Source organism: Cydia amplana, chromosome 4 (genome assembly GCF_948474715.1).
Source record: "Cydia amplana chromosome 4, ilCydAmpl1.1, whole genome shotgun sequence".
NCBI classification, from domain to species: Eukaryota; Metazoa; Arthropoda; class Insecta; order Lepidoptera; family Tortricidae; genus Cydia; species Cydia amplana.
Genome location: NC_086072.1, coordinates 18,941,123 through 18,956,278, shown reverse-complemented (window position 1 = coordinate 18,956,278; position 15,156 = coordinate 18,941,123). Strand labels below are relative to the sequence as shown.

The 15,156-nt window shown below is 36.8% G+C and overlaps 1 protein-coding gene across 1 annotated transcript; it reads left to right on the top strand.

Moving 5' to 3' along the window:
- Positions 1-13,890: 13,890 nt before the first annotated feature.
- On the top strand, positions 13,891-15,156 carry LOC134647543 (ctenidin-1-like). The gene is made up of 2 exons (XM_063501896.1): positions 13,891-13,954; positions 14,720-15,156. Exons 1-2 carry the CDS (start codon positions 13,891-13,893, stop codon positions 15,154-15,156), a joined length of 501 nt encoding a protein of 166 aa, XP_063357966.1.

Sequence of the window (15,156 nt, the reverse complement as noted above, 5' to 3'; positions counted from 1 at the left end):
CGTTTATTTTGAACCTACTCCTATCACATAATCGCGGTACTTATAAAAAACACTAAGTATAGTAAATATCATTCTTAGAGCATTCAGTTTCTCTCCTTTCAAGCAGTCGATGACTATGAGTAAGTGTGATTTTTTGAGTCACAAATAGGTCTTTATAAATAAACGTTTCCCATCAGTTTCTTAGTTGGAGAGCAGTCCAGTCCAGGAAATTCCATGAAACTTGGGCCACTATTAGGGTACTAGTAGGGTAAAAAGATCTTGTGATTCTGAGTTAAACTGAGTAGAGGTATATGAAAGAATTAACAATTGATAAACAGTTTTTTTTTAATGACATAGGTATTCTGTATCTGGTAGGTAATTGGCAAGAGATTATGTAGTGTTTTTTTTGTAGTAGGTGGGTTATTCAAAGCTCGGCTGTATTTTTTAGTATGCTAGAGAACTCGCTATCAGTTTAATTTTTAATTTGATCTTAAAATTCATAACAAAACGACGGTTTATAATCGAAGGTCAAAGTAATCACTCAGAATCGATAAAATCACCTAACATATTTTGACCTCCGATATCACTCAAACCCAATAGTACATGAGTCTGAATGTATAAAATACCCCCTTGTAAGCAAGTCCTGCTGTGTTTTAATACTTTTAATAAAGGCTCCGTGGTAGACAACTATTACAAGTCATCACACGGCATAATATTAATACCTACCTATTATTTTTTATGGGTTGGCATCATCGCTTAGAATCTAGGTTTTTTGCAACCTTTTGACTCTGTAATTATTTCCTACAACCAACGATAGGTACCTACATCACAATTGCCATATCTATAATGTCTAACGTTACGTTAGGTATATAACAAGTCAAAATGAGAAAAAACTAGTTCTCGAATGTAACATCATCTAATTTTCAACCTTTTTGCCATGTTTTATGACAAAATAGGGTGACTGCTATTATAGGTACCTAGTAATTGGCCAGTAGATACATAGTAATTGGCATTTCCATAGTAAGGCAGAAAGAAACAAGCCAATAAAAGTCTTATTGTTAAGAGTGGCCACTTACTAATATGTAGTGATTATATTCTCTTTGATGTAGTGGATAATAAGTTAATAACTATAGCAGTCACTACGTAAGGTGAGCAATCCTAGATCTAAAATTATAGAATCTAAACTAGCATTTGAGAGGTCTTGTAATTACCTACCACGTTTTGTTACACATTTACAACCTTTTTATTATAAACTTACTTAAATAACTGCTTTTATGTGCCTCGGAGTCTTTTTTTCATCATATTTTAATATAAATATGCCTGAATAAAATGTTTTTGACTGATATAATTTTATTATTCTTAATGTTGGTTATGAGTTAAGGAGACTCCATACAGTTTAATGAATTAATTGATTTATTAAATGTCCAATTAAATACATGAGTAATGACACTAGATTGATCGCAACACAACAACTAAGTATTATAGGAAAATCACTACAAATCCTTCGCTTCGTGATATGTGGTAAACACATATTTATGAGACCAATTATTAGATGGTCAATCCAAGCATGACGATGCCTAATTTAAGGATGACTCACGGTAGAACGGTCCGCGTCCGGGTCGATGCGTCGGACACCATACCGATCAGCCGTCATAGGAAATTAAGTGTCGTATCGGCCCAGACCCGGACCATTCTAGCGTAAGTCATCCTTTACCTGGAAATTGTGTGTACCTACTTTTACTAGGTATACCTATACCTCTGAAAAAAAGTGAACCACTTTTTTCGTAATGACGTAGATCTCGTTTTATTGTCTAGAACTCTAGACCATTAGGTATATTTTTAACAAGCTTTTATTAGCTCGACCTGTATGTAACTAACTAACTATGTAATGGAATCTAAGGTAACTAATTTAACCATCTTCCAAGGATCGTAGCATAATGAATATTGCCAGCTGTATGTAGTTTTGATGACAATACAATAATATGGTACTGTCGAACTGATCTGATGATGGAGACAGGAGGTGGCCATAGGAACTCTCGACCTGTATGTAACTAACATGTAATGGAATCTAAGGTAACTAATTTAACCATCTTCCAAGGATTGTAGCGTCATGAAAATTGGCAGCTGTATGTAGATCTGATGACAATACAATAATATGGTACTGTCGAACTGATCTGATGATGGAGACAGGAGGTGGCCATAGGAACTCTGTGATGAAACAACGCAACCTAATTGTGTTAGGGGTTTTTAGAATTGTCTCGACGATAGTTGTCTGTCGTAAGAAAAGTACAGTCAGCGATAAAAGCTTGTACCAAAATTTTAATTTTTGCCAAAAACTTATTGTTTATACTATGATTCTACCTAAAACAAAACAAAGTCATTGAACATGACGTAAATACAGACAAAAACTCTAGAAGCTCTCGACCGGGCCACATCGGGTTTTGCCCGCAAAGAACAACAATATTTAACAAAAAACCTTTTATTATAGTAGTGCAGGATTCCGCGAATTCAACTCGCATATCTTGAATTTTATTAAGGCTGTCATTTGCTTATTATACGAATTAACTAAGTAAGTACCTATTTATAGGTCTAAAACTTTTTACGTTGTACTTGACTGTACGTAGGAACTCTTAGTGATGTGGCATTACCATTTCGATACCAGGAATTGCCACTACCAACATTGTCGGAAATGTTGCCGGCAATATTTCTGGTAATTTTTAATATCTTACATAAACTTACAATATTTTGTAACGAATGGCGTAGGCATTTGTGTATGCATATCTCATATGGTAGTTCAAATAATATTTTTTTCTACTCCAGCACTTAAATGTGTCAATTAAATGACTGACAGTGATATCTAAAGCAATGTCATTTGAATGCTTTGTCTATAGGCTCATAAGATGACTGCTAGCAGTCATCTTATGAGTATAATACAACTGCTTTATTTTTTTTAAAGATACAAGTTCCGATCATCTTGATTGAAAGAGGTATGTTTTCATTTACAATAATAACTCTTTTTTTTTTAAATAATAACTCAATTTTTTTTAAATAATAACTCTTTTTTTTTTAATAATAACTCTTTTTTTTTAATAATAACTTTTTTTTTTTTTTTTGCTGCAGCTGTCATAGAAAAAGTAATGTATGCAACAGCTCATAATTGGTTCTTAAAATTCTCGGGTCTTTTTTTACAAAACTCGACTACGTCTCGTTTTGTAACTTCGACCCTTGAATTTTAAGAACCCTTATTATATCACTGTTGCATAAACTACTATAATATTAATAATGTTATGAATTATGAACGTAAACTGTTTAGACGACAACGGTTTCACTCACTTAGGTTTTTAGTCGCTATTGGCGACATGTTTCGGGCCCTTCGGGGGTCCTTCCTCAGGATCGAGTGCTCGCGGCGGCTGCCCTTCGTGCACCTAAGTAACCTAAATACCTGAAGTAAAACCTAAGTGAGTGAAACCGTTGTCGTCTAAACAGTTTAAAACATGTCTAACGAAAGTTTAATTTCAATTAAGAACGTGTAAGCAATCGACGAGAGGCTGTCACTGTCACCATTTTCCATTGTAGTAGGTACCTACTTACAGTTCCGGCCCGAGCCCTTGATCAGGGTAGAGCGAATTCGGGTTTTGGCGCCCTTCGTTGAAGTTTTCAAGCTTATTTTAAAACTTTTTTTTCTCATTTGCCACTTTGGCGCCCCACTTGCCATCCGGCGCCTAGAGCGGCCGCTCCACTCGCTCTACCCTAGATCCGGCCCTGCCTACTTATCGCTTGCAAACGTATCTGCTTCATAAAAAAAATAGTTTAACAGGGTGTGAAGACTTAAAGTGAGCGTATTAATCGCTCGGTTATAGAAAAACCAAAATCCGAGAAAATCTATAGTTATTTGTACAACAAGAGATCAAAGTTTGATATTTCTTCGAGTGCTTATTTTGAGTCCCGTGCAAGCGAAAGATTCTATACTAGATTCACGAGCGTAGCGAGTGAATCTAATTTAGAATCTTGAGCGTAGTAAGGGACTCAAAAAGCTCACGAGATGTAAATAACTTTGATCTCGTGTAGTTCACAAAACTTTTCACCTCAGCAGTGAGAACATATTAGAGAACCCGAAAAATGTATTCCTTCTTCATCACTTACCTCTATTCACTCATGTTTTCTTAAGATATACCAACAATTACATTTTCACCTCAAAAGCTCGAACAAGGGTACTTTGCTACTTAAAAACAGTGAACAAAATCGCATTTTGCTCACTGAGTGAGCAAAATCGCATTTTGCTCATTTTGTCTCACTCAGTGAGCAAAATGCGATTTTGCTCACTGTTTTTAAGTAGCAAAGTACCCTTGTTCGAGCTGCTGAGGTGAAAAATTTCTTTATCTGCTTCTGAGTTTCTTTTGTCAATAAATTCAGATATTGTCTACGGTTTCTGTTTTACAGTATGTAAAAATGTCACTTGGATGGAATATGAGAATTTATTCCGTGCCAGTGGCTCTGAATTTCTGATAAATTCAGCTCATGTATGGAGAGCCGTACACCGTACACAGGGTATTTTTCATTGCAACCGTATCTCTGTTTAATCACGTATTTTTGTCTGGGACGAGGCTTCGCAGGCGGCGCACATTACGCTACAAATTGACCACTGCCACGATACCCTAAAACTAATCCAAAATAAAGCTGAGATATCAATTTAATTAACATCAAGAGGATTAAGAGTCTGGTAAATAACCTTATGGTAACGAATAAAGTCGTATAAATAGGACAGCCTCGCTTAGAAACAGTGATTATCAAAAATGAAGCTACTGTTGGTGTTACTCGTGGTATTTGCGTTGACAATATGTCTGTGCGAGAGTGCTGCCATTAATTCAGGTTTGAAAATTAGGATCTTTAAATTTTATTGAAGTTAGTTAAAATCTAAATTATATACTGTAGGTATAGCCCGACAAGAAATTGTAGAAATTAAAAAGTGGCAATATTGCTGTGTCGTCCGGGTTTCTTAGATTGATTTGAAAGGTACGACACCACAGTGGTGCCACTTTTTAATTTCTACAATTTCTTGTCGGACCTAAGTTTGATCTTGTCTTTTCTATTCCGATATTTAGAGGAGTTAGGAAATTTAATAACCCAACGTTGTATTTTTTGTTTTTCAATATTTTTTCTGCATGACGACCAGCCCTTTATTCTAAAGGGATGGATTGCCTCCTGCGTTTTTTCAACCAAAGTTTTGTTTTTCAGATCAGACGATTAGAGAAAAACGCCATTATAAACGATATGGCGGTGGTGGAAAGAGAATAGTGATCATCAAAAGTTACGGGGGGGGATACGGTGGACATGGGGGTGGATACGGTGGACATGGGGGTGGCTATGGCGGCGGCGGTGGCTATGGAGGCGGCGGTGGTTTCGGGGGCGGCGGTGGTTACGGGGGTGGTTACGGGGGCGGGGGTGGATTTGGAGGCGGCGGCGGTTACGGGGGAGGGGGTGGTTTCGGAGGCGGTGGCGGTGGCGGCGGTGGTTACGGAGGTGGTTACGGAGGTGGATTTGGATATGGAGGCGGTGGTGGATATGGAAAGAAATAATAAAGACGCTGCCATGGAAATTAGAAGTTTGTGAACCTACAGGTTAGTAGATAATCTCCCTATGACAGGTTATTTTTATATGGAGTACAACCTATATATAATAGGAAGTTTAGCACATGAGTTCATTTAGAAATTTAATGTAACATTTAAGTAATAAAAATACGCAAGAAACACCATTCATCGATTATTTTTTAAATTAAGCTGTACCAAAGAAGTCTTGAAGGAACTGTTGGGACCATCATTCGATGCGAAAGGTATATAGGTAGGTACATCAGGTACATGGAATATGAAACCCTTTAAAAAAACACTAAGCCCAAAATCTTGGAACGAAAACTGTGATCTTATATTTGCTGTAGGCGTCAAGATGAACTCTCAAGAGAAGGAGACAACGATTGTGAATCGAAGTATGAAAAATGTACCCCCAAAAGCAATATTTATGTACATATAAAGAAATAAATAAATATATTTCTTATATTATTGTTTTATTCATTATCAACATTTGAAAATAATGTGTCAAAACCGAGAAAATAAAATAGGTACCTACTTATCTAAGGGCCGATTTTTCAGTTACCATTTAACTTAATCGATAACTATTCCAACGAATTAAGTTATGATAATGGAACATGAGAATCGTGTTATCCATCGAATAAATCCTATGCGTCTGTTTAACTGGGGACTGAAAAATCGACTCGTTGAGTTGACGTGAGATAAGGGAGAGTCGCTTTTATATCGTACCAGTGTTTGCTTATACGTCGATATTTTGTTAATGAAGGCAGATACAACTCTGTATCTGTATGAATATGCATTTTAAAGTTCAGTATCTTGGCTACCTACTTAATGCAAAAAGAGGAGAGAAGATAAAATATTTTATGGCCATTTAATGATTATGTTATGTAGGTATATAAAAACTTAGGTATCTAGATCATGTCATGACTTACGAGTAAGTATATTATTATAAACCCACATCAAAAAAATTATCAAGCAAGACCGACACATTTTTTGTTCTCTCTTTCATAAATTTTTAGCCTTATGCCATTTTTGATCTGATAGTTGGGGGTGATACCACTCAGTGGCGGATTTCCCATAAGGCACAGTAGGCACGTGCCTAGGGCGGCGAGATATTAGGGGCGGCAAATTGTGACAAAAAAAATCGCTGATGATAACAAGAAATAACTTAAAATTAGGCCAGGCAACGAATTCTCAAAAAAAGGGTATAGAGGGAAATGCTTGGAACACAATTTTTGACTTCGTAACTTTGTTTGAACTAGTTAGGATGTGAACATATCAAAAGTCCCCGGCCGTAGCCCTTGAGCCGGGGGAAGAGGGAGGTTTGAAGGTCCTATTTTCGGTTTTTCGCTTAGATCTCGGAAACTATGCGTTCTAACGACTGATCATTGTACAAAATGAAAGCTGATTAAATTAGCTACAAGTTTTATTTACTTAGTACAGTTTTTCGATATCTTGTGGGCCCTCCACAGTTGTGCGCGAATCGCGGCGCGAAGCCGCGAACGCGAGTGTGGCGTCGATTTCACAGAATGCTCACGCCTACGCGCCTTGTTCCCCGTTTTTTGTCGGTTTTTCGGCCAGCGTCAAAGGAGGCGCGAAGCGCGAACTTGCAAGACTCCACAATACACAATATTTTGGCTCATCAGTTGCAAGATAAATATTAATTCTATTATATATAGCGGCTATATTTTACGGTTTTGTATGTAAGTATGATGCCTTAGATAAATGACAGTTAAACTCGATCAGCTGATGCTTTTCAGCTATCTTGGCCCGAACTAAACTACGAAATCACCGAGAAGTTTGCGAGTGTGAAGTCATACGTCAACGTCGCGATATGTTCGCTCGGCGGGGGGCTTGTATAGGGCCCTCCACACTCGTGCGCGAATCGCGGCGCGAAGCCGCGAACGCGAGTGTGGAGTCGATTTCGCAGATCTGCTACACTGTTAAAATCTTTCGGGTTCCTTTCCTCGTGAGCACCGTGAATATTATTGATGGAAATTTAATGCAAAATTATAGACATTCAAGAGCGGCTATCTCAAAAACTAAACAAGATACCTATCGAAAAACTCGACTGTATAAAACTTGTAGCAAATTTAATCAGCTTTCATTTTGTATAATGATCATGTCACAACGACGCATAGTTTCTAAGATAATATAAGCGACAAACCGAAAAATGGAACCTTCAAATCAAACCCCCCTACCCCCGCACAAGGGCTACGGCCGGGGACTTTTGATATTTTCACCTCCTAACGAGTCCACACAAAGTTACTAAGTTAAAAATGTGTCCCAAGCATTTCCCTCTATACCTTTTCGTTGCCTGACCTAAATGTAGTCAATATGATGGGTGCTGATGCTGAAGGGGCGGCTACAGGGTCTGGGCCTAGGGCGGCAAAGACTGCAAATCCGCCACTGATACCACTAGAGCATTGTTTGTGGCTCGCGTGTAAATAAACTAGGTCGTTTAATAGGAAGCCTAAACGTGGTACGATTTAATAGGCAGTACAATATAGGCGACTCTCCCCTAATTTATATCGATCTCTCAAACACCTTAGAGACTACTTCTCTATAGAAGCGGTCGTCTCCTTCCCTCATAAAATAGGTCCACAAAAAACGTTACATTTCCTACAGACAGTCGGATAATATATGTATACCTAAGTAAGGTAACTATGATTCATAAGACGAAAATATACCAAAAATCCTGTTTATCCTCGTGCGGCCCACCATATAAAAATATAGCCAAGGAAGTTTGAATCTTGTTGTATTTTCAATAGGGTTGAGTTTCATTTGTTCGAAAATTTTACGAGACAAATGAAATGCTACCTACTACTACGGTTTAATTAAGGTCGACATTCCATCGAAAAAAGGTGTACATCCTAATGTACATTGTGCGGCACGAGGTTAACACACGTTTTTGCATTTAACATTAAAAACCTAACCTTTTTATTCGCTCAGTTCGCTCTAAGTATATTAATATGCAATTATAAAATCAACTGCGTAGGAAAATGCCGTGTGTTCGGAGAATCTCAAGTCTGCCTGCTTCGATACGAATTGTTATTGTTCTTTATCAGGAAGCTTGTTTACTAGTAACTTATTAAACACTGATTTGCTCTTTTATACTTAGGCTAACTTAAGAAGGTTACTAGATAAGTAATCTTGTTATTTTATGTGTCATTGTAATAACAAAAGCTCAGATAAAGCTCCGTTTTTTTTATGCCCGACACAAATTCGTTCATTTCGTAGTCCTCGCCTAGCGCTGTTCGGGTTGATATTATAGTAGCCTGGCCTGCTTGGCAACCTAATCCCAGGAATTAGCACAACCCGGGCACAGACACTAGACAAATGTAACACTATTTTTTTATTTGGATGTTATTTCTACTCAAAATTAGTAGTTGTTACGACCCTAATCCTATAAAGCACCAAGATTTTTCCTGTTTTGTAAATTTAATCCTACTTGGTAAAAAAGTGCCCTAAGATTTTTTTCGTTCCTTTACCAATTTTCATAAAAACTATATATTATTAAATTGTACAACGGGATCGCGTATCTAAGTTTTAAGATTTACCTCCGACGTTTCGATAATGTGTAAAAATCGTGAAAGTTTAAATCAGTGTTAAAACTATATATGTATATACTGTATATTATGGTGGTGGCGAAATGGAAAAATCAAAAATGTATGGAAATTTTAAATCTAGCTATAGCGCTGTAGGTATATAAATCGTAATAAAAGCTGTTACGCAATGTGCGTTAAAATATTTAACACACTGCCTGATGAGCTTAAACAGCTACCGCTTAAAAAATTTAAAAACAAACTGTACTCTTTCCTTGTTGACAAGTGTTACTACAGTCTGAATGAATTTTTAGATAAAACTGTATCTTCATAATTTTAGAATTTTAAGACTTTTAATAGTTTTTTATAACTAGTTTAATAATGCATGTTTTTGTTTAAAAATAATAATGTAAATTAAACTTAAATTTAGTATAATTTCACTTTGCATGGCTTTTTAAAGCCTAAATGTGTATGGCTCTATAAATAATAATGTAACACCATTGTATACCACATTTAATGGCAAATAAATATATTTCTATATTTCTATTTCTAAACATTTTTTCCTTTTAAATCTTTAAACAAACAATTATCAAATTTGTTTATTATTACGAGTATTATGTATTTGCGATGCCAATAAACTTGTTCACAAAAAAGTCGCTGCCCTTGGCCTTGATGTAGGTATCAGCCAAGTATCAGCACTCTATGATAAAATGACATGATGCGAAAGACGCGGAAAGTTGGCCAGTACCTAGATGTACATATTGTTTGTTGCAAATTTCCTATTTTTCGCACTTGTATCGTAATTAACTATTACGTATTTATTTATAGGTACCGAAGTACCAGTGGCGGCGCGTCCATAAAAGCCGACTCCCACCGGCTTGCCTGTTTTGGAGAGTTGTAAAGGAAATATGTAAGCCAAATAACCCCGGCTTGCCTATGGATATGTTTGACGCGCCGCCACTGCTAGGTACTTACCCATGTACATATATCTAGGTACTGAACAACTTCTTATTATTAAAATTTATTTTTATTTATCAAATTTGTATTTTATGTAAGTTTAACAAATAAAAAAATTGATCTCGAAATTTATATAATAACTTTAGATTGAGGCAAATTATACAGGTATACACATAAAGATAAATAATATGTACTCGTGTCTTACTTTATCTTCATGAGATGTTCTGTGTGTGAACGCTAAGTTTTCATGTGTTAAGTGAAGTATCCTTGAGATAAGTGAGTGTAGGTAGGTATATTGTCACATAATTTGTCTCTGCCAAGTCTGTGCAAACTTAGCGTGGTTGGATTCTACCTATATTTTTAATATTTTATTAATTTATTTATTAACAATATATTTACACGGCATTACAGACAAGCCCACCGAGAAATTATACGTTGCAAAATACACAGTCAATCTCCAAGCAAACAAGTCACATTCATGTGCCGATGTCTATGTACCTACCTAATAGATATTACGCACTATAATATACTGGACCAAGGCATTTTATTACTACGACAACACACCCATATACTACTACCAGGAATGAAGCACAAAGGCAAAGTTTGCGCCCAGACCATTGCTGTTTGGAACTTTTTGCTACCAGTAAAAAACAATCATACAATCAAAACGCTTGGTTAAGTTGAAATGAAAAAAACTATCGCGCGGCTCCACTTACTTATTGTTGATTGAGTTAGAATAATAATACATATTTTATATACGCAGTAGAGGGTTCCGAGTAGGTATTATCTATAAAATATGGACACATTTAGCAATATTTAGCACTGAATCTTGAGTTCAACTTCTATAAAGATGCAGATGTTCTAACAGTCAGACAGTTATATATCTTGAATTGTATTCTGAAAGTTCATAAAAGTATAATACCAGATGTTGGCATGTTAAAGAAACGCAACCCTTACTCAGTAATTAATCAACCAAGTATTTGTAGGACGTATTTTGCTAAAAGGCAATTTAATGCAACATCTATTTATCTATACAACAAAGCTAACCGAATAAATAGTATTTACAATAAAACTTATAGCGAGTGTAAAAAACAGACTACAATATGGTTAAAAAGTAAAACATACGAAGAAACAGAATCAATTATACCCTGACCTTTATCCTACCGGATCTGAGATCCACATGGCTCATTTCAACCATACATTACAACCATACACATCAATAACACACACACACTTACTATCCTATCTAAATAGATCTTTACCCCTTTTATCTGAAATGTAAACAGTATTTTAGCTATGTAAGAAACTCCCCCCACTTTAAATACTTAGTTTTAATTTTAATATTGTAAAACATATTTTTACCATTATAACCTTTGTATGAAAGAGCGAATACCTCCTAACACAAGTGTCAAACTTAAAAGGAGGATTCGACACCTAGGCAAAAACTGGTTAAAAATAAACGAATTTTGAATTTTGAATTTGAATTTTGAACTCCTAATGAATCAAAAAAGGATGCAGGACGCCAGTCACGCGGAAAATTTCATTTATGAATATATTCTTACATATACCTAGGCATACAATATATATATAATATATAATATAAGACCTAGGTCTTACTTTATTGTTTATGTAAATTATGACTGAAGATCCATGATGGATGGATGGATGGATGATCCATGGATGGTGCCACGTAAAAAAAGTATGGTAAATGTGCTAACTTGGATCCCGAAAAAGAGCTGCAGTGAGGACTACTGGATTTTCAGCAGGATCTAGATTCTAGAGACCTGAGAGATTAGTAGAGTCTGGCTAATGAAAGTTGAGCCTAGGGCTTGCAATTCGAATATTCGAATATTCGAATTTGTCGAATATTCGACCTGTTTTGATATTCGAATATTCGGCCGCTCAGGTTTCGAATATTCGAATATTTTTTATTACTATAAAAAAATCTATGTCATTCGCTGTAGTTACAGTTTCTGTGTGTTTTCCGGGTATTTACAGTGAATGAGGAACGGTAGGTACCCAAATACGAAGGAAATAATATTTTTAGTGTATTCCTCTCGATCTCGGTGTCGGAGGCCAAGATCCACTTCGGGTCGTTGCGCCACAGCAGTAAGTAAGTAAGTATTCCTCTCGATAGACTTCGTAAATACAGTGAAACCTAACTCAATTTAAAAGAAAACGAAATCAAAAAGTATGTTATTTTTACGGTGCGTAAGTTTTAAGTTAAAGTGTCATTCTGTTTATTCAGTACAAGCTTACGTTAAGCGAATTTTTGAAGTCTAAACCTTGCCACTTATCGCAATTCTCAAATTTAATCATATCAAACCTGCCCAACTTGGTAATCTAACCATGCACCTTTAGCTGACGAATAATCCACCCAGTACTCAACTAACTTTTTCCCTTAAATATTCCAATATTATATAATTAGCCGTCCATTAGGAATAATAACTTGCCAAAACAAATAAAGTCAATAAAGATTCAAAATACAATGAAATTAAAGGCCTTTTTACAGACCTCTGAGTGATTACAAGTTAATTTAAATCGGAAAATAATTACCTACTAAAAAAAATATCTTACATAACAGGTGTTTGGATGGTTAAAGTTATATTATTTCACGCAACGATGCATTTATAATAAGTTTTATCTAGAAATATTAAATACGTCTAATTTTGGCGTTTTACTTGTTTTTATAAATGTGGGCATCTTATAAATAGTAGGATGATAAAATCTAGTCAATTAAGTGGATTTCTGCCAAATATCCTTAGTTTTAGCAATATGTGAAAAAAGCTTTTGAATAAAACGATAATAAACCGATTTCTCGTTCCTTTTCTTATTTTTTATAATATTCGAATAATTATTCGAATATTCGAATACGTCGTCAGAAAAAGTCGAATATTCGAATATCTGAAAGTTTCGAATATTTGCAAGCCCTAGTTGAGCCTGAGATAACGCGGGAATTTCAATAAAAACCGCACCTGGCAATAAAATTACTATGAAATTAAATGACAGCATGAAACTGACAGCTTATTTGATAGGAAAAAAAGTTGCCACATAAAGAGTTTTAAATAAATCTCAGGCTCAACTTTCATTAGCCAGACTCTAGGTACCTACTAATAGAACAGACAGAAAATTAGTTACATATAATGCAGATTATATCCAATATCAGCTTACCGACCGATCATAGAAAAGGTCTTTTAGGCAACTACATAGGGGCTACTTAATCTGTAAAATTAAAATATTCTATTTTTTGGAAATTTCACAACAATGATTTCATTGTCTAATATTTAATTTACTTGATCGAGATCCCAATTATGGTCTTGCTTTACACCAGACATCCCCCTCATTTCCATTAGCCGTTTTGTCTCCAATTCATAATCCAGAGTTCCAGAGTAACTTATATAAGCAAATTCAGCAGTTGCTAATGGCATTATCTAGGGAGTCTAGAGTAGAGGAGCACCACATCACAGGAATGAATTGAATCTGATGGATGACTCCAAAGAGTGAGGCATCATCGTCTAACAATGCTTAAGGCATCAACATGTGTTAAGAAGTATTCCAATAGGTACCGATAATCCAGTTATCTCAAATTCAGCAAAACATTTCACACGAACCCTAAAAACCGCCGACAAAAAGCTCTCGTAAAAACTGAAGAGCTCGCAAATTTGCACTATCCTTGTACTCGTACCATCGTCCACACTGATGGCTGACTAATCTTAAGTCTTATTACAAAGTCTTAAGCTCCACTGATGGTCATTTAAGAATGTGCCCGTACGACAAGCGGGTATGTATAAAAGATAGGTCGGCGGATACCCGGCACAGTTGGCATCATGGCTCGACTAGTGCTAGCTACGTGCGCCCTAGGGCTCCTCGTCTGCGCCCACGCCTACCCAGGTAAACTTGCTATACTTACCTTTACCTATCGCGTCGAATATAATAGAATAGAATATAATTTATTCGTAAGCACAGACAATACATAATATGAAAGAAAACACAAAATAAGATTAAAGTGCCACGAAATGGCCTCATCTCAGCATCTCTGGTCCCTATGACAGTTCCTTCAAGTCTCTTTTGGTTGGGGTTAATTCAGAAAATAATTGATGAAATGTTTTTAACGTATTTTTAAACAAATGGGCAAAACTTCCAAAAAGTGACACTGTTACAGACAGGACAACATTATGTAACAGACAACAGACAGGTCCGGTCAGCCGGTTTTAGAGTCTGAATAATTAATTTAAATATATTATCTTTTTTGTTTTACCTATTTATAAAGTTACACGTAAAGGATGTATTATTTTTGTCCACTTTTTCTAACTCAATGTCAAGTGTCAGACCATATCTTGCCAATCAAATAATAAGCATCATGTACGCAAACAAAATGTTACGTAATGCGATTTAGACTCTGACTCTAATTTTGCACAAACTTGGCAATAAGAATGCATACTTACCTACAGATTATAAGCTATAAGCTCCTTACAATCCTTACTTCACATAGCACTGGTCCATCTCTACAAAAAAAAATCATCCGTCTAAAGATTATTACTATTATTAGGGACATTCGTTCAGGACGCTCTAGGGGTTTTTAAATTTTCCTGTTCCTAATGGTTGAAGAGTAATGGACGATAAATGTAAGTATAATTTTGTTTCTTTTTCTTACAGGGTACGGCGGGGGTAGCAATGGAGGCGGTGGTTACGGAGGTGGTGGCGGAGGCGGCGGAGGTGGCGGTTTTGGAGGCAGCAGTGGTGGCGGCGGTGGTCTCGGAGGCGGCCATGGTGGCGGCGGCGGATTAGGAGGCGGCCATGGTGGCGGCGGCGGATTAGGAGGCAGTGGCGGCTACGGCGGCAGCAACGGCGGTGGCCAGGGTGGATCCGGCGGATTCGGAGGCGGAAACGGCGGTGGTGGCGGCGGCGGCTTAGGCGGTGGCCACAGCGGTTCCGGCGGATTCGGAGGCGGAAACAACGGCGGTGGTCACGGAGGCGGTGGAAATGGGGGCAGCGGCGGCTACGGTGGTGCCAGTGCTAAGGCTAGCGCCAGTGCTAGTGCCAGCTCCAGTGCTGGTGGCGGCGGCGGATACAAGAGCGGCGGATACGGGTAA